Raw genomic sequence first — 23,568 nt, 5'->3', positions numbered from 1 at the left:
ATGGCAAAAATTGATTGGCCTTTCAACCTTATGGTCGACGGCGAAGTTTATACTCTCGTATCTTGCGGCTTCTGGGGTGGGTCCCATTATTGGGGCAAAGTATTGCGCCATGTCAACGGCATTACCGGTGTGTGGATGCACAACGATCTTGAGAATGATGGACTTGCACAACTGGTGACTTGGGTTCCGGGTAGTATAAGTGGTGCTCAACCAAAGACTAGCTGGGTGATCTATTCTTGCCGATGGACCCCCAAAGAGAATCTCTATGTTGATCAAAGTATTGCCAACATTGCTCGAGACAACCCCCGAGCAGGCCTGGATCTTCCTTTCTCACAAATGCGGGTGGTTCTTTATTCTTCGTACTATACAGACCGGCCAAGTGGGGCACGCTTTCATCCTGTGGAGGCGGATTCCTCGGCGGCAGCGGAAAATCCAAATGTTGATACAGATACACGAGATACAAGTAGGTGGTGCTGTGTGGTCTCTGGTCTTTTTCACATTTCTAACTTTTCCTCCCCCCTCATCCGGACCGTGCAGAACTCATCGCGCGACCTGCCCAAGAAGCAGCACCCCCACCCGAGCCCCGAACCACCTTGAAGATAAGAATCACGCTGCCAAAGAAAACTCAAGTAGACAATCTACCTGCCAGCGAACATCTGGCTGTCTTACCTTCGACAGCACCGACCAGCATCATGCCGAAAAAACGGGGTCGCCCAAGGAAGCAAGAAACATCGACTGCTGTTTGCGGCCCACCCGTTTCAGCTCCAGATCTATCGTCCACTCCCTTGGTTCCCCCGCCTGCGACTGCACCAGCGCGAATGGACGCCGGTGCCAGTGCCAAGCGTTTTCGCCCAATCAAGAAGATTCCGGACAACCACCGCAAGGGTCATATTGGCGACGCAACTGAGGCCATACCTGCTGCGCCGGCACCCGTTGGATCTGTGGTGAACAAGAAGAAGGAGAAGACAAAGGAAGCTTCCTTGAGCGTTGTAAAGAAGCCTCCAACTGCCTCAGATTTCCAGCCTCGTCCTTTGGACGACGCAGACTGGGATTGAATTGAGGCATATTACTGGAATAATAAGGCAGGTGAGAAGGCGGTAAGCAAGAAGGCGGTAAGGGAGAAGGAGGTAGGCAAGAAGGAGATAGGCAAGAAGGAGGTAGGCAAGAAGGAGGTTGGCGTACGGAGGTCTGGTAGGAAGTTGCGAGGTGCTTAAGTTTAGCTTTTTTTTTACTCAGTTTGGTTTTGTTTTGACAAGAGTGATTCTTGTCCTTTTCTGTTTCTCCTCTGGACTTTTATTTTCCTTTGAGGCTGGATTTTGTCGCTTGTTTTATTTTACATCACATGTAAATCTGCAGATTGGATAGCTCATATACCTATTTTACATGTCACATCTTTTACATGGTAGTGATACACGTTGTAATTCTCAAACTTTTCCGACGCGGCTACAATTTTACATAGCATCTCTTTTGCGTGGTATATGTTGTTTTGAGAGTGAGCTGTAAAATTCCATTCTGGAGTAAGCCCAGCATAATTTTGCATGGTACCTTTTGCATTGGCCTTTTTTACATGAGGTCAAATTTTGGTGATTGTAAAACTCAACCATAGAGCGGTATAGTACATTTTTACATTGTGCGGGATTTACAATGTGGATACCCTAACTTAACTAAGACCCTCTCTTTGTGGAGGGGGGACACCATCCCGCAGGGACTCTCCGAAGGAGGGACTTATACACTATGCGCCAGTGCTTGCCCTACTCTTTCTTGTTTTTTTGCTTTTTTCCATTCTATTGCTTGTACCTCCTCAGTCGTGAGGAATAGAATGAAAGTTCCGCTGAGCCAAATGACCCCTTCCTTCTCCTGCATCTTGTAGGATATGTAGCATTATTTTTGGACCTTCTCACCATTTTTTACTGTCATAATAAGACTTTCAAAGTGCTCAGGTTTGATGGCACCACTCCCTGTACTCTGACTGGTGGCTTTACATTACATAAGCAGCCTGCGGATGTATTGCCCATGGAAAACAAGGAAAAAGACCAATTTTGAAGTGAGTGGGACACTTGATTTTTGGCATGCTTGTAGAGAAGAAGCAGGCGGTCATGGCACACTGAACAAGAAAAAAAAGGTTGAGTGGATCAAATTTGATAGTGTTTCTAAAATAATGCCCTGCCAAATGCCAAAAAGAGTAGGGCGGGTAGGGGGGTATACGGCGCAAGTCCCTCCTTCGGAGGCTCGCTTCGCGAGGGGCGCTCCGCGCCAGCCAGGCTGCACCAGGCCCTCCGAAGAGGGTCTTGTGTTAAGTTAGGTGGATACCATGTAAAAGATAGGTTGTAAAATTCAACATCCCCCTCATTTACACTGTTATCACATTTAGGAATCAGGATCTCCTTGAAACCTGGGCTCATTGGAATCTCACCCAATTCTTGCGAGGTTTTGGAAGATTCCGAAACGGCCAAAGTCGATCTATGGATGGCTCCGGTTCCATGTTTTGTAGCAAACACCCATTTGTAACCCACACCCGAAAACCGCCTAGAGAGTCGTGGTCGAAAGAGAGCAACCACCTAACTTCGACAAAAGGAAAACAAAACGGCGAAGCTGTCCAGCGATAACTCTTATCCGAAGATGCTTTCGCGATTTTTCCTTGTGCTCAGTAGCAGCTTCTGGCTGAGCTGCGTTCTTTTTGGCGAAGGTATTGATGCATCAATAGGTAGGGACTCACTCGAAGGTGTGCCTTTCATCAGAGCTCAGAATTTGTCGGTCTTGGTATCTTTGCTGATGTTGCTTTTCTCACTGAACATCTATGTATCCCCCAGACATTGCTTCTTGTGCTAAGCGCCCAAGGCTGTCTGGCCAGTTTGGTGCTCAACCATTGTCTCCAAAGTATCTACCCCCTAACTCGGAGAAAATTTCGATCGCTAACCCTCAAAAACTTCATCCGCCTTCGGGTTCTGACTTCGGACACTATTCGACGCGCCCGAAGAGCTACGATACACCCGCCGAAAGACATGAGCTCTTTGAGAAATTGAGCAAGCAATTCACGGAAGCTGCATACCCATTCAATGAAATCCGAGTAGACCGTTAGCCATTTTTTCAGCATCCGATCGTGAAAGCTGTTGACGTGTGATCCTTGTCCTCTCTGCATGATTAGAGCTGATTATTAATTGGGAGAAAGCGCTCGGTCAGCTCCTCTTTTTGTCATGTTAAAAGTTGGTTTCTTGCAAGGACTAAAGCTGAGTAGAGACTGTCACAACATGGGCATCTATAGAAAAGATCGTATTGCTTCACAACGACTTCGAGGAGCTTTCGCGCTTCCACAAAAAACTGAAGGTGCTCTACCACAATGAGCATATGTTTCTAACCCAAAAAACCAAAGCGATCCAGAAAAAACAAGATATTGACAAAGTCGCCGAATCAATGAAGCACCTAGAAGCGATGCAGGAGAATATAAGCATTCTGAACCAATTGAAGCTCCTCGAACTAGGATTATATGACGATCATTTTGCATATAAGAAACTGATGGACGAACTAGTTCCAAGATTTTCTGAAAGGACATACCAAAACTTCGCCGTCTTCCGAGCTCATGCCCAGAAAACGTTAGAAGATGTTGGCGCTTCAGTGCTAGATGAGGCGAAGATATTGATAGTGGGAGGGGATCACGAAGCCGCTAACTCGATGCTTGCCTCAGCGCCGAATGACTTGATACGTGTTACAGAGATGTATGCAGGGTTCAAGGTCGTTGATTTCTTGTTCAACAATCAACTCATCGATCGCGAAAGGCTGTCCTACTTTTTTCGGGATAATTATGTCGCAGAGCACTTGGTCCTCTATATCCATGCGCGCATCCAGCAAGAGAAGAATTATGGTATCTTCCATCGGCAGAAAAGCTTCACTATTGGTAAGCACTGGCGCACATGGAACCCGTCTTTCCAAGGTATTACTGATTGAAATCTTCTGACGTACCTTGTTCAAGTGCCTGCCTAAACCTTGATGTTATTATTTTTTTGCAATGATGATCTAGTTATTGGCGCAGAGACAAAAAAGATCATCAACCGGATTTTCCGGAAGAAAAGGGCAACTTTCTGGGCCACTAAGTAAGTAACCTCGACCCACCTATTGGCCGTTTCCTTACAACAATGAAGCCGGGGAGGCATATTTCTATGTGGACAGCATAGAGTATTGTACTTAAGATACTCAGGAAAAACACCTTTTGTTTAATCTCCAGGTGAACCAAGATCAATTGAAGCATTTATGTATGAATTTAGGCCCTGTTTGGCAGCGTGATTATTACGCAATAAATAATCTTGCCATGTCCCCCTACATTGTGTAAGACACTACTTTTCCGCCTGATCTTTTCAAAGTAAACTGCCGAGCCTTATGAGGGTTTAATTTCAAAAGATATCCTAAAAAGACATGTTTTACCATATGTAATGTAGCATGTTTCCTATTATTACACTGCGTAATATGACGCTGCCAAACAGGGCCTTAGGAATATAATGTTGAGGAGTAATTAGATGAAATGTGTGTGTTATGCATAAGCATTGTGGTGTCGTGGAGGTTATGTAAATAACAGCATCCACCCTTGTCTCTGTAAACCCGCTCGGTAAGGCAGATTTACAGAGCATGTAAGGGATTTTCCACCCCCGTGCCCTCTTTAGGGCTCTTTAGCTAAATGTTTGTTTGGTAAATCTTTAAGACTTGCTAGATTTACCAAGCCCTACAGAGCCTCTGTAAGGAAAATTTTGACAAGCCTACCAACTGCCTCCTCCAGACTTGCCAGTACATGTACACCACCGCTTGATAAATTTTGAATCAGCGCGTGGGCTTGGCTGCGGGGTCAGGAACAGGTCTGGCATGACCTCTCCTCCCTGCTTTTCACGATGGAGACGGTTTGACGCCGGCGATGGGTCAGAACTACGTGGGTCTGACCCATCCAACCCGCATGTCAAGCCAACACCGCCAACACATTGTGTCGGCATGACACGTGGGTCGATCAGGGTTCATGGATTGCCCAGCCAACCCCATCCAGCCCTGGCAAGCAGACTGACGGTGTCATCAGGTTGGACATACCTGATTGGCTCTGTCAGCTTGATCACCTGTCAAATCCAAGTCCAACAGGACTCCGCAGCGGACAAAGGCTTGTCTCATTGAGCAAGCCAACGCTGCCAGCTGGTTGGACCTGTGTCAAGCCTCAGTCATGATTGGCTCGCCGTCCGGGTTAGCTAAACAATTGGTTAGGCTTCTTTTTTTTTTTTTAATCAAGTCACCTGGATGCGCCTCTTTCGCTGTAAGAAAGAGGCTACACAGTTCAAAATTTTACAAAAAAAAAGTAAAACAAACAAACATGTCAAGAAGAAAAGCCTCCAAACTTTACAGGAATACATGTTTTGCTATGTATATACAACAAACAGGGAAGTCAGGAACAATGCTTTGTGCCGTAGCAGTTAGTGGTGGCCTTACGGCCTGGCCAAGGTTTGTGGCTGACGTTTGAGTCCCGATGAGTGAAATTTTTGATGGGCAAGCTCAATGACCAGCCAACACCCACTGTTTTGTGCGGCCGCTGTCGGAAGATACGCCAACAGCTGCCCTTCCGTGGGCCTGCTGTTGGAAGATACGCTGACAGCTGCCCTTCCGTGGGCCCGCCGTTGGAAGATGGGCCAACAGCTGCCCTTCCGTGGGCCCGCTGTTGAAAAATCAGCCAACAGCTGCCCTTCCGTGGGCCCGCCATTGGAAGATTGGCCAACAGCTGCCCTTCTGTGGGCCCGCTGTTGGAAGATCCGCCAACAAAAAACCCCAATACATCCCGCTATGAAACATTAGGTCGGCCACCCAACTTTTTGGGTGGGGTCGGGGGGGTCGGGCCAACGTAATTCATTACGTCGGCACCCAATTGACTGCAACCCGTGGTGTATGGTGTTGCAAGCGCATCTGGGCACATACCCAACTCCCGCTTGGCCGAGTGCCTCCGGGGGTTGGGTATGCGCAGCGGGCTTGATTGGGCAGGTTGCGCGGGGGGCAGAGCTTGGCACACAGCCAAGTCCTGCTTGGCCGAGATCAAGCTCTGTGCCGATGGGATCTGTGACTTGGCATGCAACACGCCAGTCATCAGACGCCAGCCCTTGTCTCTGCCTTGAAAGGCAAGAACAACATGCCCTCGAGGAGGGAGACGTTCTCCCTTCTCAACATCACACATTGGACATCAACAAGGGAGCTTTTCCTTCTCAATGGCCGGTCTGTAGGCTGGTCATTGGGGAGGAAAGACTCCCTTTGCGGTGGGCAATACTTGTATTGATCATCAAGAAGGGAGTCTTCCCTTCTCAATGACCGGTTTGTAGACCAACCATTGAGGAGGGAAACTTCTCTCCTTGATGGCCAGCACAGCGTTTGGCGTGCGTGGCACTCTTGCTTTAAATCGGCCCAGCGGGGCTTTGTGCCAAACCCCCTCCCCCCCCCCCACTTTGCGATATTCCAAGTGGGGGTTGAGAGTGTGCCAGGCGGGCTTGAGGATTGGCCAAGCGGGCTTTAGGGTTGGCCACGCGCGCTTGGCCTTTTTTCGGCCAAACTTTTGTGAGTGCCCAGACGGGCTTGCAACACCATACATACCCCATACATGTACATGTACATACATACCCCCCAGTTATCCAAAAAAAATATGATCTCCTTCTGAAGACCGATCAAGACTGATTGACCGGTCATCAACCCACCTGCATACATAGATGACCTTGAGTGTCTTGAGATTGTGAACCCCCATTTGATGACCAGTGAAGAACGGTCATTGAATGGAGGGATATTTATTACCAATCACCCCTGTCGATCACCAGTCTTTCAATGACCGATCACTGGGCTTTTGATGAATGGTCTATCAATGATTGGTCTTTCAATGACTGTTCTATCAATCACAGGCCTTTTAATGATGAATGGTCTTTTGATGACCAGTTTTATGATTACCAGTCATACAACAGCTCCGAATATAATCTGTTACCGGCTGCTGATTGTATCTATTTGATGACCAGTCAAGCGGTCATTGAAAGGATGCATTCAAGCCCGATCGGCAAAGGTCTGTATGTGATAATGGTGTTGTGTTTTATGTTTACCTACAGAGAGGCTGAATGGACACAAGGGTGGTGATGGTGTCTTTGTCTAAACTTGCGCTACCTACCAAGCCAATACTGGCTGGCAAGGGTGGGTTTTTTCTTTAGCTAAGCAACCAAGCCTCGCGGGACTCGCTGGCTACCTAAAGATTTACCTAGACGGTGGTGGATGCTCTAAGCCCTCTCAAAATCAAGAAAAATTTTCTCTCGCCTTCTTGGTTTGCAACATTGTCAGAGTCATCTTGTACCAGGTTGTTCATTGATACCTCAAGAATCAAGAAGGTTGCTGTGAAGCACAACTGTAGTTGAGGTAAAGAAAGCAAATATATTCATAACGTCAAACAGAATCACTCATCACAACATATTTTTTACTCAAAGTTGCTAGCTTCAAGTTAACAGAAGGACACATCAGTCCAGGAGGAGTTTATCATCAACGCAAAACAGGAGTTCTAGTGTTTGTTTTCTTTGATCTCATAATTGTTTAGCTTGTGTGATTAAATCACTAAACTGTGTTTGTTTCTTAGTTTATTGCTGCTGTAGTGTCTTGTTGTTCTCAAATACTTGTCTGTGTTGTGTTCAGTTCATCAGTATAGATAGCTTCTTTATCTTGTTGGTTTTCTCATTTCATTTCTCTTGGTTCTTTGTTGATTGATTGGCTCATTGTTTTTCTTTCATTGTTTCTTTCATTTCTGTTATAGTTTCTACTACTACTGGCTGAGAGAAATACAAAGGTTTACAACAAAGAGCACTCAAATACACATGGGTGCACTAACATCCAATATACTAGGTGAATTGGAGGTGAAAATTAAATGATGCAGATGGGTTCATAATAAGATATGAGGAAAATTGGAGCATTTACAACATGGATGCAAACATCTGTGGCAGTAGCTCACAACAACATTAAGCAAGGTTGTGATGGTTTTTGGGTTTCAGTTATTTGTTCTGTTTAATCATTTATTTCACACCTTGCACTGCACAAAATCCAAAACCAATGATGTTTCAAAGGAAATTGAATATATCAAACAGGTGGATTGGAGATACATGAAAATTGGAGATACATGAAATTGGAAAATAGTGAACGCATGGGGGAGACTTCCTCATTAGAGATTTCACTTGGCACCCGGACACCTGCGGCTGGTGCAGGCACCTCAATGAAATTTTACTCAAACTGGGCACACGCAACTGCTGTAGAAATAAGAGTGTGACTTCCGTGTAAAAGCAACCACTCTTACCTTCTTCAAGATGACTATTGAGCTTTTTTATTTTTGGTAACTGGGTTTATAATGTCTTGAGAAGTAACCTATTTGTTGTGAGGAGGAAAGTGTACCAAGGGCAAACACATATGGGTAATCAGAATGTTAGATCAAAAATAGAGGAAAATATATTTCTTCCGTAAACAAACTATATGTAAAGGTTTGATTGGTCTCATTGCACTGGGGAGGGGGGAATTGGTTGAGTTACATCTTGTTTCAACCAAGAATTAAACCAAATTTGTGTTTCCTGAGTATCTTAATTAATACTCTTTGCTGAACAAGAAAAATACCTGCCATCATCAAGGAAACAGCCAAAAGGTGAGCGGAGGTTGCTAACTGAGTACTGGCCCAGAAATTCACCCGTCCCTCTTGAAAATAATTTTGTCTATGGTCTGCAACACAAAATGGGGACAAAAGAGTTGAGTAAATACTTGCACAAGTCAGGTTAGAAGATTAAAATCAAAAATACCTTCGAGAGCCTCGTGACTGGAAGTGCCTTCGGACCATGCTATCTTCAAAAAATTCGGGGATTCTTTCGTTATCGATGAGCTTATTTTTGAACAAAAAAGCGATCACCCTGTCCCCATACTTCTGTGTACGACTTTCCAACTGATTCACTGGGAAGTCGATCTTCACAGTAGCGCCTTGGAAATGGAGATCAGATTGAACTAGCAGTCTCTTCACGTCATCAAGCACTGAAGCGCCATAATTGTGTAACGCTTTCTGGGTAGTAACTCGTAATTTTCCGAGGGGTGATTGCCATTTTTGGTGTTGATGAATTCCTGGAAGCAGTTGGTCTGCCACCTTCTTATACGCAGTATCATCATCGAGATTCCCTAGTTGAAGAAGCTTTACATCATTAAGAATAGTTATCTTCTCTTGCAGTAACCCTCCAATCTTGAAGGCTTCGATGAATTCCTCGTTTACCATCGTCTTGAGCTCGGATTGAGGCATTGTATTAACATATTTTCTCCAATCCGTGTACAATTCTTCGCGAAGGTCCGAAAGCTCCTCGAAGTCGTTGTGAAGAGATACGACCTTTTCTATAGATGTCCAAAGTGTGGCATTCTCTACTCAGCTTTAGTTCTTGCAAGAAGCGAATTTTTAATATGACGAAAGGCGATGCTGACCATGATTTTTTGCCCAATTTTCATCTAGCTCTAATCATGCAGAGAGGAAAAGGATCAAACGTCAACAGCTTTCAAGGTCGGATTTTGAAAACACGACTAACGGTCTACTCGGATCTCAATGAATGGGTATGCAGCCTCAGAGAATCGCTGCCTTAATGTATCATAGAGCTTTTCTCTTTCGCCTTGCGTATTATCGCTCTGAGTAGGAAGGCATCCGACGCCAGAGCCTGAAGGCGGATCTTCTGTTTGAGGGTTCGTGATCGAAAGTTCCTCCGACTTCGGGAGTGGATACTCTGGAGGCAATGGTCGAGCACCGAACTGGCCAGACAGCCTTGGTCGCTTAATACGAGAAACGAAGCCTGGGTGAGAGATGAGGAGGTCCAGTGAGGAAAGAAGCATCAGCAAGGCTACCAAGGCCAAAACGTTCTGAGCTCTGATGAATGACACACCTTCGAGTGATGCTTCACCTCTGCCGATCGATGCATCGATACCTCCGCCAAAAAGAATTAAACTCAAGCAGAAGCTGCTGTTAAGAGCAATGTAAAATTGGGAAAGCATCTTTGAATAAGATTTGTTCCTCGCTTTTTTTTCTTCTTCTCGTCTTGAAGTTGGGTGGATGCCCTCTTTTGACTCCGTTTTACCTCAGGTCAATAATGGATGATACAAGTTACAACACATGCGGCCGGAAACATTCATCAATCAACTTTGGCCGTTTCAGAATCTTCCTAAACCTCCCAAAAATTGGATGAGAATCCAAGGTTTCAAGGAGGACCCTGGAAGCCCCAAGGGCCCGTACCATCAAATGTAGCTTTCCGCAGATTCAGGGCCCCCAAAATACCGGTTTGTTGGGATTCTTTTCCCCTGCATGGTTTGCCCGGGTTCAAAATCTGAGCTGTGTATTTTAAAAGGCGTACCAAGGGGCCGCGGATTCATTTTTGCAAAAATTGAATTTCCAACTCCCAAACTATATTAATAAATTACTCCCAAATTCCCCCGTTCAATTTTTGGTCCAGGCAACCCGGGCAGTACATCAAGAAGCAGTCCTACCAACATACGCAACATTTGAGAGTTGGAAGCCAAAAACTTGGGAGTCAATTAGTTAAGACCCAAAAACTTTCCAATTTCTCCAACTTGCAGCTCAAAACCATGGGAAGCTTGTACCTCCATTGACCTAACTAGGGCTGGAACCAGCCATCTTCCTATTGCTTTAGTCAATAGTGTTCTTCAAAATTGAATCATAACTGCATAAACAGAAACTCATAGATGGCTTTTGGCTGGGATTATGTGAGGATGTCCCTGCCAAATTCACTCATGATTTTATGTTTATGCATTGATGATTTCAATTTTGAAGACCACTAATAATATCCATGTTTTATTTAGCCTGTCCAATACCCTGAAACTTTTTGATTGCATCAGAAAAACCCCCTACCCCCCTTGTCAATGTCCGATGTGCAATGCCAAGAAGGGAGAACTTTTCCCCCCTCCAGGGCACGTTGTTCTTGCCTTTTGGGGCAGAGAGAAGGGCCGGCATGTTGCATGCCAAGTCACAGATCTCATTGGCCCAGAGCTTGAGCCCGGCCAAGCGCAAACTTAGTCAGTCCCTCTTCTGAGGGGCGGGCAGGGGCCCCTCGCGCGAAGCGCAAGCCTCCAAAGGAGGGACTTGGGACTAAGCGGCCAAATTCGGCGTGAGTCCTGAGTACAGCTTTCACCCATTTGGCTGGTGTGAAAGTTTGGCACCACTTTTCTATAGCATCCTGGTGGCCAAATGGGCCGCCCAGGTGCCAAATTGAAGGTCTGCATCTGGCCTTCAAGACTAAATAGGCCACATTTTGATGCCTTGAATGGCCTTAAAGCTACAAGGATGTGAAGTCATGGAATCATGATTCCAGGATTGATCTTACACCATACTATTGGATAAGTACATGAAAGTTTAAATTACTTCTAATAAGTACATGAAGTATGTTTATTGTTTGAATTGAACAATGAACTACATTTGGTATGCAGGCCACACATAAAATATGTACAGGAGTTGAAAAAAACACGCTCTGCTTGCTGGGACAAGCTTGGCATTGTTTTTGAAAGCATGTCCAGCAGCTCTACAAGTGGCTTGATGGATGGTGGATGGCTGGCTGGCTGCGCAAGAAGCTAGGCTTCAAGGCCATGCCACTCATGGGCCTATCCCGGCAGTGGTTGATGTGTAACAAAGGATTTAATGAAATTTGGGGGTTGGCCAAGCCTCGGGCCCGTCAGGATTCACGCCAAACCTCGCCGCTTGGGGGCAAGCCTCTCTGTGAGACAGAGACCCTGCAGGGCCCTCCTCCAGAGAGGCTTTGTTAAGCTCGGGCCAAGCAGTACTTGGCTGTGTGCCAAGCTCTGCCCCCCGCACAACCTGCTCAATCAAGCCCGTTGGGCACACACCCAACCCCCGGAGGCACTCGGCGAAGCGGGAGCTGGGTATGTGCCCAGACGCGCTCGCAACACCATATGTGAAAATGGGGGAGCTAGCCTCCTATTTCTGGAATCTTCCAGTGTTTCAATTAATACTGTACATTTCTATAGCGCAATAGAGTAGCGCTTCATGTAATAATATTATAATTCTATTACAGTCACATGTTTATAAAAAACACATGTAACATGTGTGTTCCAAATTGTAGAGCGTGCGTGCACTATGATTAACAGTGCACACAACTATCTTTTGACACTCAAGTGCATATGTAAAATATCAGACAAAACTCAGTAAAATATTATACTATTAGAAACAGTTTATCAAATCAATTATTATTAAGGTTCTAGTATTCAACACAGCCTTTTGGGCATGTAATCATATCTCTAAGGCTGACATTTTAGGAAGTGGGGTTTTGAGGGGCACAAAGGTGGCCACCTGCAAAAACAAAGAGCTGTACACAGAGCTCTCACTCCAGGAATCAGGGATCCCATGCAAGCCCCTCCCTGACGGGAGGTCACACTTTGTGCAATGCTCTTTGCGCTTTAGCTCAAGAAAGCCTCTTGAACAGGGGTGCTGAAGGGATCCCACGCCTCCGCAGGACGCTCTCTGTAGGAGAGACTTACCTGCAAAGTCCCCCGCGCGGCCTGAGCACCTTGAGAAAATGGTCAAATTTTCACCATTTTTAAGCTCAAGAGTTATTTAAAAAAAGCCAAGCCCTTCAGAACAACTTTGAAGCAACCAATTTGTAGCCTTGCTTCTTGGGCATCATTTCCCTCTTTTGAAAAAAAAAGTCCAAAACAGCTGGTAGCTTGAGATTTGCAGTTGGTTGTGTCCTTGCATTTTGAGAAGTGAAGTTTGACAGGTGGGGAACTGTTTGGATCATTGGTCCATGGAACCTCTCATGGTTTTTTGACTTGATGCAGCCAAGTCTTAGTCTCAAATACATAGTGCCTGATCATCATAATTGTTAGCTGTCAAAATGGTGCAATACTTGGTTGTTGATATATGTACCAGATATATCTGTTAGGATATCCAGGATTGAAGATGTTGGATTGTTTACAGTGTAATTTTATTTACAGAATGTTTTTTCAGAAGGGATGAAGCTACTTAGAAATTTCAAGCTGGATTCAGTGTGCTTGGAATCTTGCGCTTCTAATGGTGCCAACTGCAGGATATTTTTTGGAAGGATTAGTGGAGAAATTAGGGGGTGAGATCACCTCCGCGCCATTTTGCTGGTAGCTCTCGCCGACCTACGCAAGTCCCTCCCAAGAGCAGGCGTAAGGATTAAGTTTGCTTCGCGCTGCGCCCCCCGGCAGGCGAGGGACTTTGCTAAGTTCAATCTATCCCATGGCCAACACCCAGTGGTGAAGTTGGCAGGCCCCTCAATTCACCTTCCCTAGCATAAGATACCAAGTGGACCCAGGTAACTGTAGTGTCAAAGCTTTAGCAGATTGTGGACCCCTTTACCCGTGCGCAAGGCCCATAATGCTGGTACCAGCAGCAAGCACTACAAATTTTCCTCCGTGCGTGAAGTAAGGCCGTAAAAGTATGTATTATAACGGTCAACAGTATCAAATATGCATAGATTTGTATGTATTTTGACTCTGACCAAAGCTATGAGAAATGTAATATCTGGAGAAGTGAGCTGAAGGAGAGAAGTGTACTAAGGTGAAACATTGGACAATCAGAATGTGAGATAAAAAAAAGAGGATAATGTATATCTTCTATGAACAAGCTCTATGCACAGGATGATTGGTCTCTTCGCAGCAGAGGGGGGGGGGGATGAGTTGAGTTAGATCTTGTTTCAACCGGAGATTAAACCAAATTTGTGTTTACTGAGTATCTTGAAACATCCAATAGGTGAGTCGAGGTTACTTCAGTACTGGCCCAGAAATTTAGCCCCGGAAACGTATCTTCTCTAAGTTCTGCAACACAAAGAGAGAACAAAGGGTTGAGTAAGTACTAAGCTATGCCAGAAGAGTAAAATCAGCAATACCTTCGTGAGTTCAGGGATTGGTAAGTTGGCTATGGCCACCCCCGTGTCAAGACGCTTGGACGCTTCTTGGTCATCGACAAGATCATTTCTGATCAAGAAATTGATGGCCATATTCCCATACTTGATTATGCGACCTCTCAAGGAATTCAGCGGTAAGCCGAGCTTCTTTTCATCGGCGTTGACATCTGATAGACGCAGCATTTCGTTCACATATTGATGCACGGCACCGCCGAACGCGCGTAACGTACTCTGGGCATGAATTCTGTATGCTTTGAACTGCTTGCGTTCGCTAGAGGGTATCAATTCATCAAATCCTGGAGCCAGTTGGCTTATGACTGCCCTGTATGCCATATACGCTTCAAGGTTCCCTAGTCGGAGAAGCGTTGCTTCGTACAGAGGCTTTATCTGGCTTTGCGCCGCCTCCAAATGCTCTAAGACTTGGGAGAATCGCTGGTCTTCCAACGTTTGATGCTTGGCTGAGGCAATTGAAATCTGATATCGGGCCTTAACCCAGCGCAATTCGTTGTAAATGTGCGAAAGCATCTTGTAGTCCTCGTAAAGTTGTATGACCTCTTCTGTGGATGTCCATAGTGTAGCAGTCTCTACTCAGTTTCGGTTCTTGCAAGAGAGCAATTTTTGATGTGACGAAAAGAGGAGCTGACTATGTTTCTTTTCCCAAGCTGCATCTATATCTAATTATACAGGGAGGAGAAGGATCATACGTCAACAACTTTCTAGATCGGATGCTGAGCAAATGACTAACCGTCTGCTAGAAGTCTCTCGTCCTGCGGGTTGGCCCTTCGAGGCAATAACCTTGCCTTTTCCGAAAATTCATTCCTCAATTTCTGCCAGAGAATCTTTCTTTTCTCTGGTGTACCATAAGGAAGGTGTTCACCGGCAGAACCTGAGGCTGAAGGAGGAAAATGTTTGAGGGTTAGTGATCAAAAGTTTCTCCGAGTTAACGGTAAGGTACTTTGGAGACAGGCCGGACAGGCTTGGACGCTTACTAGAAGCAAGCCCTGGGTGAGAGTGATGGGGGAGATCCAGTGAGAAAAGAGGCATTAGCAAAAATACCGATACCGACAGATTCTGGCTCTGAGCTCTGATCAATCATACACACCTTCGAGTTTTACTGTTGTTCTGCCAAACGTTGCATCGATACCTCCGCCAAAAAGAACGGAGCTCAGCCACAAGCTGCTGCTAATCACAAAGAACACTCGGGAAAGCATCTTCAAACAAGATTGATCGCTGCACTACTTCGTCCGCGTCTTTTGTTTTCTGGTCTGAAAGATGGGCGAGGGCACTGTTTCGGCCCCGACTCTTTAAGCGGTTCTTGGGGCAAAGATGTCGAGTCTGAAACATCCATAAACAGGGTGGGCCGTCCCGGGATCCTCGGAAACCTCCCAGCTGTAAATGAGGGGGGGAAAGCGTTCAAGGAGATTCGAAATGGAAGAGTCTGGTGATAGATTTGTAAGAGTCTAATGATAGCAAGTCATACTTCTCTTTCAACGTGTCAAGAGAAAACAGTTTCAGAAGGAACCATCCAACGGAGACGAGGTTTTGATAGGATGTGGGGCTCTCCTTGCTAATCGGGCCAGCTGTAAATGAACGAGGGGGAAAGCTTTCAAGGAGATTCGAAATGTAAGTGTGGTGATACATAGATTTGTAAGAGTCTAATAATAGATGTATGTACACAGTATACCGAAGTCATACTTCTCTTTCAACGTGTCAAGAGAAAACAGTTTCAGGAGGAACCATCCAACGGATACGAGGTTTTGTTGGGATGTGGGGCTTTCCTCGCTTGAAAGTAATGCATGTATGGCAAGGGTGGGGTGTGTGACCGGCAGGGTTCCCTGGGTCGAGCCGGGAACAGCCCAGCGGGAAGACTACAGTTACCGCGAAGGGAAATGAAGGGCGCGGATTTGAAGGATGATAGTTTGGAGGACGAGGGCACCGAGACGGATGTCAAACGGGTTCAATAGTGGGGGGAGATGAACAAATAAAACCGGGCGTCGTAGTTGGACCGGATCTTCTTCTCTCTCTTCTGTTTCTTCCTCCACATTGGAGCTCCTTGGCGTACTTTTCTCGAATCTTTGTAAGGAGTAGTAGTATATAAATTCACACAAGTATCGGCCCGCGTTCTCGGATACTTTGAGATCGATCGGCTGTCATTTTTTTTAATAGAGAAGGGGGTTAAGGGGAAGGTGTAAGGGTCGCGATGAGCTTCAGTATCTATACGACCATCATGTGAGTTGTGGTGAGCAAGAGAAATGAGCCGACCTCGGAGATCTGATCGGTGACATTTTGAAGGAGCGGAAGGAGATCAACAGAAGACGATAAAGAGAGGGGACCAGGGCTGGAATGGTTGTGTGTAGGAAGATTGGCGAACGAGTCGAGGACGAAGCCGTCGACGTCAGGGTGGAGATAGTGCTCGCGATGGGCGATTTTCTCGAGCAAGAAGTGGGCCCGAGGGAGGGAGCCGGCGATGCCGGTATGGATCACCAAGTCGAGCCCGGGGTGGGTCTGGTAGAGCTGCGTGAGGAGCGCGTCGACGGCCGTATAGCTCACCCGGACCGGCTCCGGATGGCCGACCAGCTCGACCCCCTCTAATCTCGTCGACTCGGCCACGACCCGCTGCACGATCTCGAATGAGGCATTCGTCTCGTGTGTGCGGAACGGCTAGGTGTTCATCAGCGGGACTGTCAGAGCCACTATGGTGGTGATGCGTCGGTACCAAGCCCAGAGTGCACTCACCCCGAAGCCTGTCAAGAGCACCTTGAGCGGTCGCTGAGTGGGCACACAAGGCATCGTTGCTGGTGCTGGCCTGCCCCTTTCTTCGTGGATCCAGCCTGGGGAGATGTTGCGTGGTGGGGTCTTCCGTCTTATGCTTAGCTTAGTCAGCTCGCTAATACATGCCTTCAGCTGAGATGCAGGCCCGGACACCGCATCAGCTCCAAAATGATAACACGGGTCGTTCAACGTCTTCAACGGGCCCTCGGGATCGGCAAGGAACGGTTCTACGTTGGTCAGTATTTTCCGGTGACAACCTTTGCTTCCAAGCAGTTTCTCTGGTCCCAATCTCCGCCACTGACTGTCGCATTTGCCAACCGTTTCGCAGGAAACGACTTGGCTGGAAATAGGTATGTTTTTCTCCGTCAACTCGCTCGAATCGGAATGCTGCTTGCTGACACTCGGGGCGACTCTTTTGGATGTACGCACAGCTACTATGAGAAGCATCTAATTGCGGTCGGTGGCCTTTTTCTAGTACAACATGTTCAGACTGAGTTGGTTCGGTAAACCGGATCACTGATTATACAAGTCTTACCGTGCTGGGTCATTTATGTAGGATGGAGCAGGTAATCATCTGTGTTTGTCTGCGTTTCTGACGATTCGATAGTAGTAATGATCTTCCCTCACTCACAGGGCCTCGTCCCAGGCGATTCGTAAATTTCAAGTCGAATCATAACGATCCTACCCTGTGGGTTTTGAGGAACTAAACGTGCAGCTATCTCGGTCCATCTGAAACAGTGGTGCTTCTTCAGGTACCGTACTCACCATTTACCACCGCAATGGTCGGCTTGGTTATCATTCACCCGAAAGCACCCACCAACAATTGAGGTAGGCAGCTCTGACGTATCAGAGCCATGAGCCTCGCAATCAACGGGCTAAATGTGGGCTGCCTCATGCAGGAACTACAAGCCGACCAGTTGCGACTTTCCCAACTTCGAGAAAATGTCAGGAAGTTAGAGCAACAGGCCCAAGCCAGCAAACAGGGGCAATCAACACCAGAGAACATCTCGGCGCTTCATGAGAACCCCTCGCTGCCAGATCTCCGTGCGTCCATTCGTGCCCCTACGTCTATCCGCCCAGGCTCTGAGGAACTGCTTATTCTTGTTTTCTTCTGCCATTGACCAGGGGAGTCTATCGAACCTGCTGGTGATCATGCAGAAATGGACAGGAAACGAAGAAAAATGAGCGAGAGCCCTCTGTCTGCCTTTACTCTTCAACCGCAAACCAATCCTGATCAAACTTGGCAGCCACAGTCGTGGAACCCTCAGCAAACCCCCCGGAAATAGACCAACGCATGGTCCATCGAGAATTGCCAATCTCGTTTTGTGATCTCCATGAAAGTACTTTTGTAGAGCTCTGATCCTTTGCTGTTACTTTTGTCCACATACTTACCTGCTTGTGCTCTTGCAAGCCAGACCGGAGGCTTAGTAATTTGAATAAAAAACATCCCAAAATGCTAAATACAAGAGAGATACATAAGGAAAAGGGCCGACGAAAGGAAGAGAGAATAAGATGAGGGTACAATTCTCTTCACTCACTGCGCCCCGGACAGTGGTCATCCCCCGTCGAAGAATCCCCGCCTCCTCTGGGAGCTTCTTTTGCTCCTTCTACCGAAACTCCTATCTTCCAACAACACCCTCTAATCCCACAGTTGCCACCACATCAAAGAAATTGAAAGCTGGAGAAAGCTTTTTGGAAGAATTGAAAAGGTGCGTCGCTCTGGTGTGAGGCTCCAGTTCGGTCGCAATGTTATCATCATCCTGACCGATATCTCGGCCGTTGGTCTACAGGAAAGATGCTGAACGTGGTGGCCGATTGGCGGCGAAAGCAAGCAAGGACCCTCGAGGCATGAGTATAACTGCTCTGGCCGGTCCGTTGAGTTTCAGATTTCCCTACTGACTACCAGCATGTTGACCACGCAACTCAAACCACCGTTTCTCCTTATGTTTATCTAGCTTTGGAGACTGCTCCTCATCTCTCGGGGGGATCAAGGGATACCGGCGACCCACTGACAACTAACGTACACGTCGGCAATCTCTGCCCGGCACGATATGCGAGCAATCCTCTGGAGCCTTTTGCGTCAAATGGGGTCCGATCGCCTCACTCAAAGTCGGCCCATCTCTTCGCTGATGCAAAACAAAACCCATGGGATCCATGTTCATTTGCTCATTGATTCTTTTGGGATCTCCTATAACACCAATCAGATTATGTGGCCCAGAAGTGGTATTGGTGGGGCTGGATGCGTGGTTGCCATGAGGCACAGCAAGTCCGTCGGCTTGTATGCTTTTATCTCTTACATGCGGCAAGTCACTCCAAAGCCTACAAAGATAATCGCCACTGCAATGCCGAGGTTCTCGGTCATCAATCACGTCTCTAGACTCTAGGCGATCTGATGCGGAACGAGCGTGTAAGGAGCTTGGCGGTTTTGATTGGGGAGGTCATGTACTTCGGACAGGTTGGGGAAAGGCTATGCCCATGCCCCCAAGCCCCAATTCGGTATGCTGAATGCTCTCATCATATCAGTTATATTTAGGGCACAATTTTATTCGACGTTGACCGTCCAGATTGGCGCAAGCTTCAAAAGGACGAAGAAAAGTTCATCCGCGCCGTTGCCAAGAAGGTCCTCGAACATTGGGAACAGTTTGGAAGAACCTCAAGAGAACGGGAACGGATGTTCAAATTTTTGATTGAAGCTGATGTAAGTTGCAACCGTAGTCGTTGGGTTCTGGACAGCCTTCAACCATTTAGCAGCTCACTTCTCCACCTTTTCGTCTTCTCTCGGCGCCATACACTGCGGCTTATCATTTCTTTCGCATGCTGGTTCATCGGCATCATCGGCCCCCTTCCCCACCCCCACCCCCATTTGCTGACAACGGAAGATTGGCTCAATGTTACTACTCCAGCCATTGATTGCTGACAAAGAAAGCGGACCAGCCGAAAAGCTGTCACGCGGCAACAGGGACGGAGACTTTTAACTTTGCGAGCGTGTACAGCCTCTCCGTCAAACGCACAAAGTGTGGGAGAGGCTTGTATTGTGTTTTGAATAATTCTTGGACATTTGGTTAATCCCCCCCTCCATCACAAAAACACCAACTTCACTTGATGTACGCCAAAAATGGGGTTCACTCACAGATTCTACTCATATCCAGCTACCAGTGCCTCCCAGACCCCATAAGTGTAGCTTTTGGACTTTCCGGTGCAGAACTGATTTTGGAAAAGTGTCCAAGCTTTTTTCAAAACACAATATCTAAAACAAGCATGCCCGCGTGTGACAGTCAGGCTTCTGAGCTGCTTTTTCTTTTTAAAATCTATATTAAATGTCATGGGTTACCTTTCCAAAAGAAAAATTTCTCTGAATGAGGATCTTTATCCTCATCAAGATATATATTTCAAAATTTTGAAAAACTGTAGGAGTAGGATTTTTTACCAGCTAATTATGCCAGTCCAACTTGAGTTTGGTTTATTTTGAAAAAACTTCAAATTTCTCATATGTAAATGGGGGTAGGGACTACCACTCCATAGTAGGACATCAGAAAAATTTGGGGGAATTTTATGAAGGCGGATAGTCATAAGAAAATAATTGACTGGAGTTCAACCTTGAGAGCCAAGAATCAAGATTTCCAGATGTTTGTGATCTTGTAAAAATTCCTGCTGATCCAATTTTTCAAGGGTTTCCCTTGCAAATTGGATGAGGAGATCCGCAAGATCTTCACCTACCTCATACCCAAACTCATCTCTGCGGAGATGTATCTGCACCAAAACTGGCCCACCGCGACGCGGTTCAAGTCGTTAACTTTGGGCTCGCGGTAAGTTAGGATCACGTCCCACCACCAATTCGAAAATTCCGAAGTCCCGATCAGGTTGGCTTCCAGTCTGCTCGGATTTCCTTTGGACTAGCAACCGATTTGACGATGTCCATCGAAGCCGAACTCCTCTCCCCGTACCATCTAATCCATCCCGAGAAAGTAAGCAAACTAACATCACCCTACCTGAGACCAATTTGACTGACAAAGCTGCTCAATTTTCACAGACAATCTTTCGAGTTCAACCTCCTGCCAGTGGCTCTGGGCAAGGTCAGGACTCACTTAAAAGCCGGAAATCAGATAACCAACCAATGGAAGTTTAGAACTGAATCGTTATCGCTCTTTTTGGTGTCCGGCACGTTTTGACCGGCGCAGATTCCATTCGATCGAACCCATCATTTCAGACCACTGGTTATAAACTCTACACAAAAGCATGGGCCAAGACCAATCAAAAAATAGTGGTAAGCTTCGATTATTTCATCTGCTTGGATCTTCCAGAACTTCGTTTCGCTAAGCGCTCAAGCCTCTTTTCTTTGGCATTCAAAAACGCGCACAGAAAATCGTTGATGACCTTCAAAGAGGTCTCCTGGATGACTTGGTAACATTTATCAAAACAACCAGATTTGAATCTAGAAGTTTAATTCGGCAACCAATCCCCACTGCTGTGCTACTGGGTCGGTCCTATCTTCTGTTCACCTTTGATTTCTCACCCCATGATGGTGTGTATTCGAGAGTTGACATTTTCCTTATGTTGACCCAGGTACATCTAAGATATTGAACGCGTCACTTGCTTCTCGGATGTCTGCACTTGAGGATCCACTGGGCCAATCTGAATGCTTGCCGATCCAACTCAACAGTCGATCCTGCCTTACTTTAAGCTCGACAATCAAATCTATCGTCAATTCATTAGAGAGCAGACTTGACGCCAATTCGCTAGAAAGCACACTGGCCTCCGGAGCAAATGATCCTCTTGCAAGAGATGATGTACAGAACATTCGAATTATCTACCAGGCACACTGTGATCACTGCTTCAAAACCAGCACTCAACCTTCACCATCCGATGCAGATTCAGCACGTCGACCTAAGCTGGTTTTCATAGTTGATGAGTTTGAAAGCTTTGATTCCGGAGTATTGGAAGCTTTAATTTCAATTTTCAGGTCGGCAAACAATTCAATCATAATTATCCCCTGGGTGTTCCACGATCGAAATAAGAACTGATTGTTTTTTCATTTCAAAATACATCAAAGTAACTTGATGGCCCAGATCCCTATCATGCTGATTCTATCGCTTAACACGTCAGCCGAAGCGATCCATTCCTTATTGCCAAGAAGCGCGATATTTCGGATGAAGATGACCCCATTTGCTGTCGATATGGGTGGGAGTACCGTCACATCATTAATTCAAAAGGTAAAGTAAGTCTCCTTAACATGAATAAAATCAAAATCGTGTCTCACTCAATTTCATACAGATCACATTTGATCCAGATAGCGAGTTTGATCTTTCCTCGGGCGTGGTGAGGTCGTTGATGGATGGATACGAGAGATTAAACAAGTCGATCGACAACTTGATCTCAAAACTTCAATTCATTCATCTGGCACATTTCCACACGAACCCTCTCTGCGAATTCTTGGACGGTGTTTCTACGGAAGAAGAAGAAAAAGAACAAGATGATATACCACAACCACCGAATTTCGAATATCTAGCCTTTCACTTACGCCTGACAGCTTCCTGGAAGCGGGCCCGTCGAGGACAATCGCTGCTCGTGAACGACCAAGAACTAATACATACCCTGTGGAAATCATATCGAAAACGGAAACAGGCTCGAAGATCGTGTCTAATGGCTCTCGAAACTATAGGACGAATTGGTCAGCTGTGGCCGGAAAAGGAGAGGACGCCCGAATGGATATTGTACAACGTTTATCGTCCTGAGCTAGTTGAATATACGGCTGAAATGTGCAAATTGATCAGGTTAAGGCACCAAAACAGAACTTACTTTCGCATTTCATTCGTCAAACTGACTTGTGAGATGTTTCCTCTTCAGACACAGCAACGATGAAATGCTCATGAATGCATTGAATTCACTCTCTGACATGGCGTCCGAATTTGATTGGCTCGAGCCCAGTCTCATCCGACTCTGCGAGCTGATGAACGACAGGGAACTTCGGAAAGCTGGTTCCCGAACTCATCTGGTCAACACCAATGAGCCGTTGTTGGCAGGGGTCACACTGCTCCCAGCCGATCGGGAATTCACAAATATCATATCTCATGTGACCGATTCTTTGATTCAATTTTTTCGGTTAGTGTTTCTCTTTTTTTTTCTTGCATGATAACGTCTGACTTCAATTTTTTCTACATACCGAATAATTCCCCCCGCACGGCTGCTGCTATCCACATATAAAGGACAAACCTAGGACCTGAAAGCTTACTAGAACTTCATGAAGCATGGACGTTTGATGATAAAATTCTGCTGAACGAAGTTTTTCATCCGAAATACACTCAGCAAATCAAGTCACGATTAGAATTGAAGACAGCCGACCTCAACTCAACAGCTGATTCCAAAGGCAAGGGTAAGAGTGATATGAATGCGGAAGAAGCTGATGGGGAACAAGACATGAATCGGCTGAGAAGGATGTACGAGCTATACATGGAAACTAATGGGAAAGTAATCAACTTGAACGACTGGTTTGGTGCGTTTTATCAGCCAGCCAATCCGTCTTCTTCCTCAGCCACCGATTCTAAACAAACCGGCCCAAATAAAAAGAGGCGAAAGCAATCAACTGAGAAAAATCAAGAGCTTGAGGTCGAAAAAGGTTTCATAAAGTCGCTCGGTGATCTCGGCTTTCTCGGTATCATATCTCAGTGCAATCGCAAGAAAGAACACGTCACCAAACATTTTTTTGGTTGACATCATCTCCTTCCATTTGTATCTATGTAGTCTACATATGTTTCCCTCTAATCCTAGTTTTATAACAGAAGTAATAGTACAGATAACACACCTCTTGGCTCTTTGCCTTTAAACTTTGGGGCAGGCTTTAGCAACACCGAAAAAAAAAAAACAGATGCAC

The 23,568-nt window shown here is 46.2% G+C and overlaps 7 protein-coding genes across 7 annotated transcripts; 4 read left to right on the top strand and 3 right to left on the bottom strand.

The window, feature by feature from the left end:
* Positions 1 to 2,619: 2,619 nt before the first annotated feature.
* On the top strand, positions 2,620 to 4,092 carry PtA15_16A259 (uncharacterized protein; the record flags this gene model as incomplete). Its single annotated transcript, XM_053163932.1, has 5 exons — positions 2,620 to 2,722; positions 2,811 to 3,074; positions 3,146 to 3,175; positions 3,263 to 3,892; positions 4,016 to 4,092. 5 exons carry the CDS (start codon positions 2,620 to 2,622, stop codon positions 4,090 to 4,092), a joined length of 1,104 nt encoding a protein of 367 aa, XP_053027908.1.
* Positions 4,093 to 8,723: 4,631 nt separating this feature from the next.
* PtA15_16A258 (uncharacterized protein) lies at positions 8,724 to 10,026 on the bottom strand (the record flags this gene model as incomplete). The annotated part of the gene is made up of 5 exons (XM_053163931.1): positions 8,724 to 8,730; positions 8,808 to 9,381; positions 9,469 to 9,498; positions 9,570 to 9,827; positions 9,918 to 10,026. The coding sequence occupies 5 exons, from the start codon at positions 10,024 to 10,026 to the stop codon at positions 8,724 to 8,726; spliced, it is 978 nt and encodes a 325-aa protein (XP_053027907.1).
* Positions 10,027 to 13,809: 3,783 nt separating this feature from the next.
* Positions 13,810 to 15,139, bottom strand: PtA15_16A257 (uncharacterized protein; the record flags this gene model as incomplete). Its single annotated transcript, XM_053163930.1, has 6 exons — positions 13,810 to 13,839; positions 13,911 to 14,485; positions 14,573 to 14,602; positions 14,674 to 14,820; positions 14,918 to 14,929; positions 15,031 to 15,139. 6 exons carry the CDS (start codon positions 15,137 to 15,139, stop codon positions 13,810 to 13,812), a joined length of 903 nt encoding a protein of 300 aa, XP_053027906.1.
* A 663-nt stretch (positions 15,140 to 15,802) lies between these two features.
* PtA15_16A256 (uncharacterized protein) lies at positions 15,803 to 16,718 on the bottom strand (the record flags this gene model as incomplete). Its single annotated transcript, XM_053163929.1, has 3 exons — positions 15,803 to 16,075; positions 16,191 to 16,589; positions 16,665 to 16,718. 3 exons carry the CDS (start codon positions 16,716 to 16,718, stop codon positions 15,803 to 15,805), a joined length of 726 nt encoding a protein of 241 aa, XP_053027905.1.
* Positions 16,719 to 16,868: 150 nt separating this feature from the next.
* PtA15_16A255 (uncharacterized protein) lies at positions 16,869 to 17,986 on the top strand (the record flags this gene model as incomplete). The annotated part of the gene is made up of 7 exons (XM_053163928.1): positions 16,869 to 16,935; positions 17,029 to 17,050; positions 17,132 to 17,160; positions 17,334 to 17,388; positions 17,453 to 17,528; positions 17,600 to 17,744; positions 17,826 to 17,986. 7 exons carry the CDS (start codon positions 16,869 to 16,871, stop codon positions 17,984 to 17,986), a joined length of 555 nt encoding a protein of 184 aa, XP_053027904.1.
* Positions 17,987 to 18,212: 226 nt separating this feature from the next.
* PtA15_16A254 (uncharacterized protein) lies at positions 18,213 to 19,675 on the top strand (the record flags this gene model as incomplete). The annotated part of the gene is made up of 6 exons (XM_053163927.1): positions 18,213 to 18,409; positions 18,491 to 18,570; positions 18,656 to 18,809; positions 19,156 to 19,196; positions 19,265 to 19,398; positions 19,604 to 19,675. 6 exons carry the CDS (start codon positions 18,213 to 18,215, stop codon positions 19,673 to 19,675), a joined length of 678 nt encoding a protein of 225 aa, XP_053027903.1.
* A 936-nt stretch (positions 19,676 to 20,611) lies between these two features.
* PtA15_16A253 (uncharacterized protein) lies at positions 20,612 to 23,408 on the top strand (the record flags this gene model as incomplete). The annotated part of the gene is made up of 9 exons (XM_053163926.1): positions 20,612 to 20,665; positions 20,731 to 20,773; positions 20,879 to 20,964; positions 21,060 to 21,177; positions 21,264 to 21,660; positions 21,751 to 21,910; positions 21,972 to 22,471; positions 22,545 to 22,799; positions 22,904 to 23,408. 9 exons carry the CDS (start codon positions 20,612 to 20,614, stop codon positions 23,406 to 23,408), a joined length of 2,118 nt encoding a protein of 705 aa, XP_053027902.1.
* Positions 23,409 to 23,568: the final 160 nt, after the last annotated feature.

This window comes from Puccinia triticina, chromosome 16A (genome assembly GCF_026914185.1).
Source record: "Puccinia triticina chromosome 16A, complete sequence".
Classification (NCBI taxonomy): domain Eukaryota; kingdom Fungi; phylum Basidiomycota; class Pucciniomycetes; order Pucciniales; family Pucciniaceae; genus Puccinia; species Puccinia triticina.
Note: the sequence above shows the minus strand (reverse complement) of the source record. Positions and strands in the feature narration are given on the sequence as shown.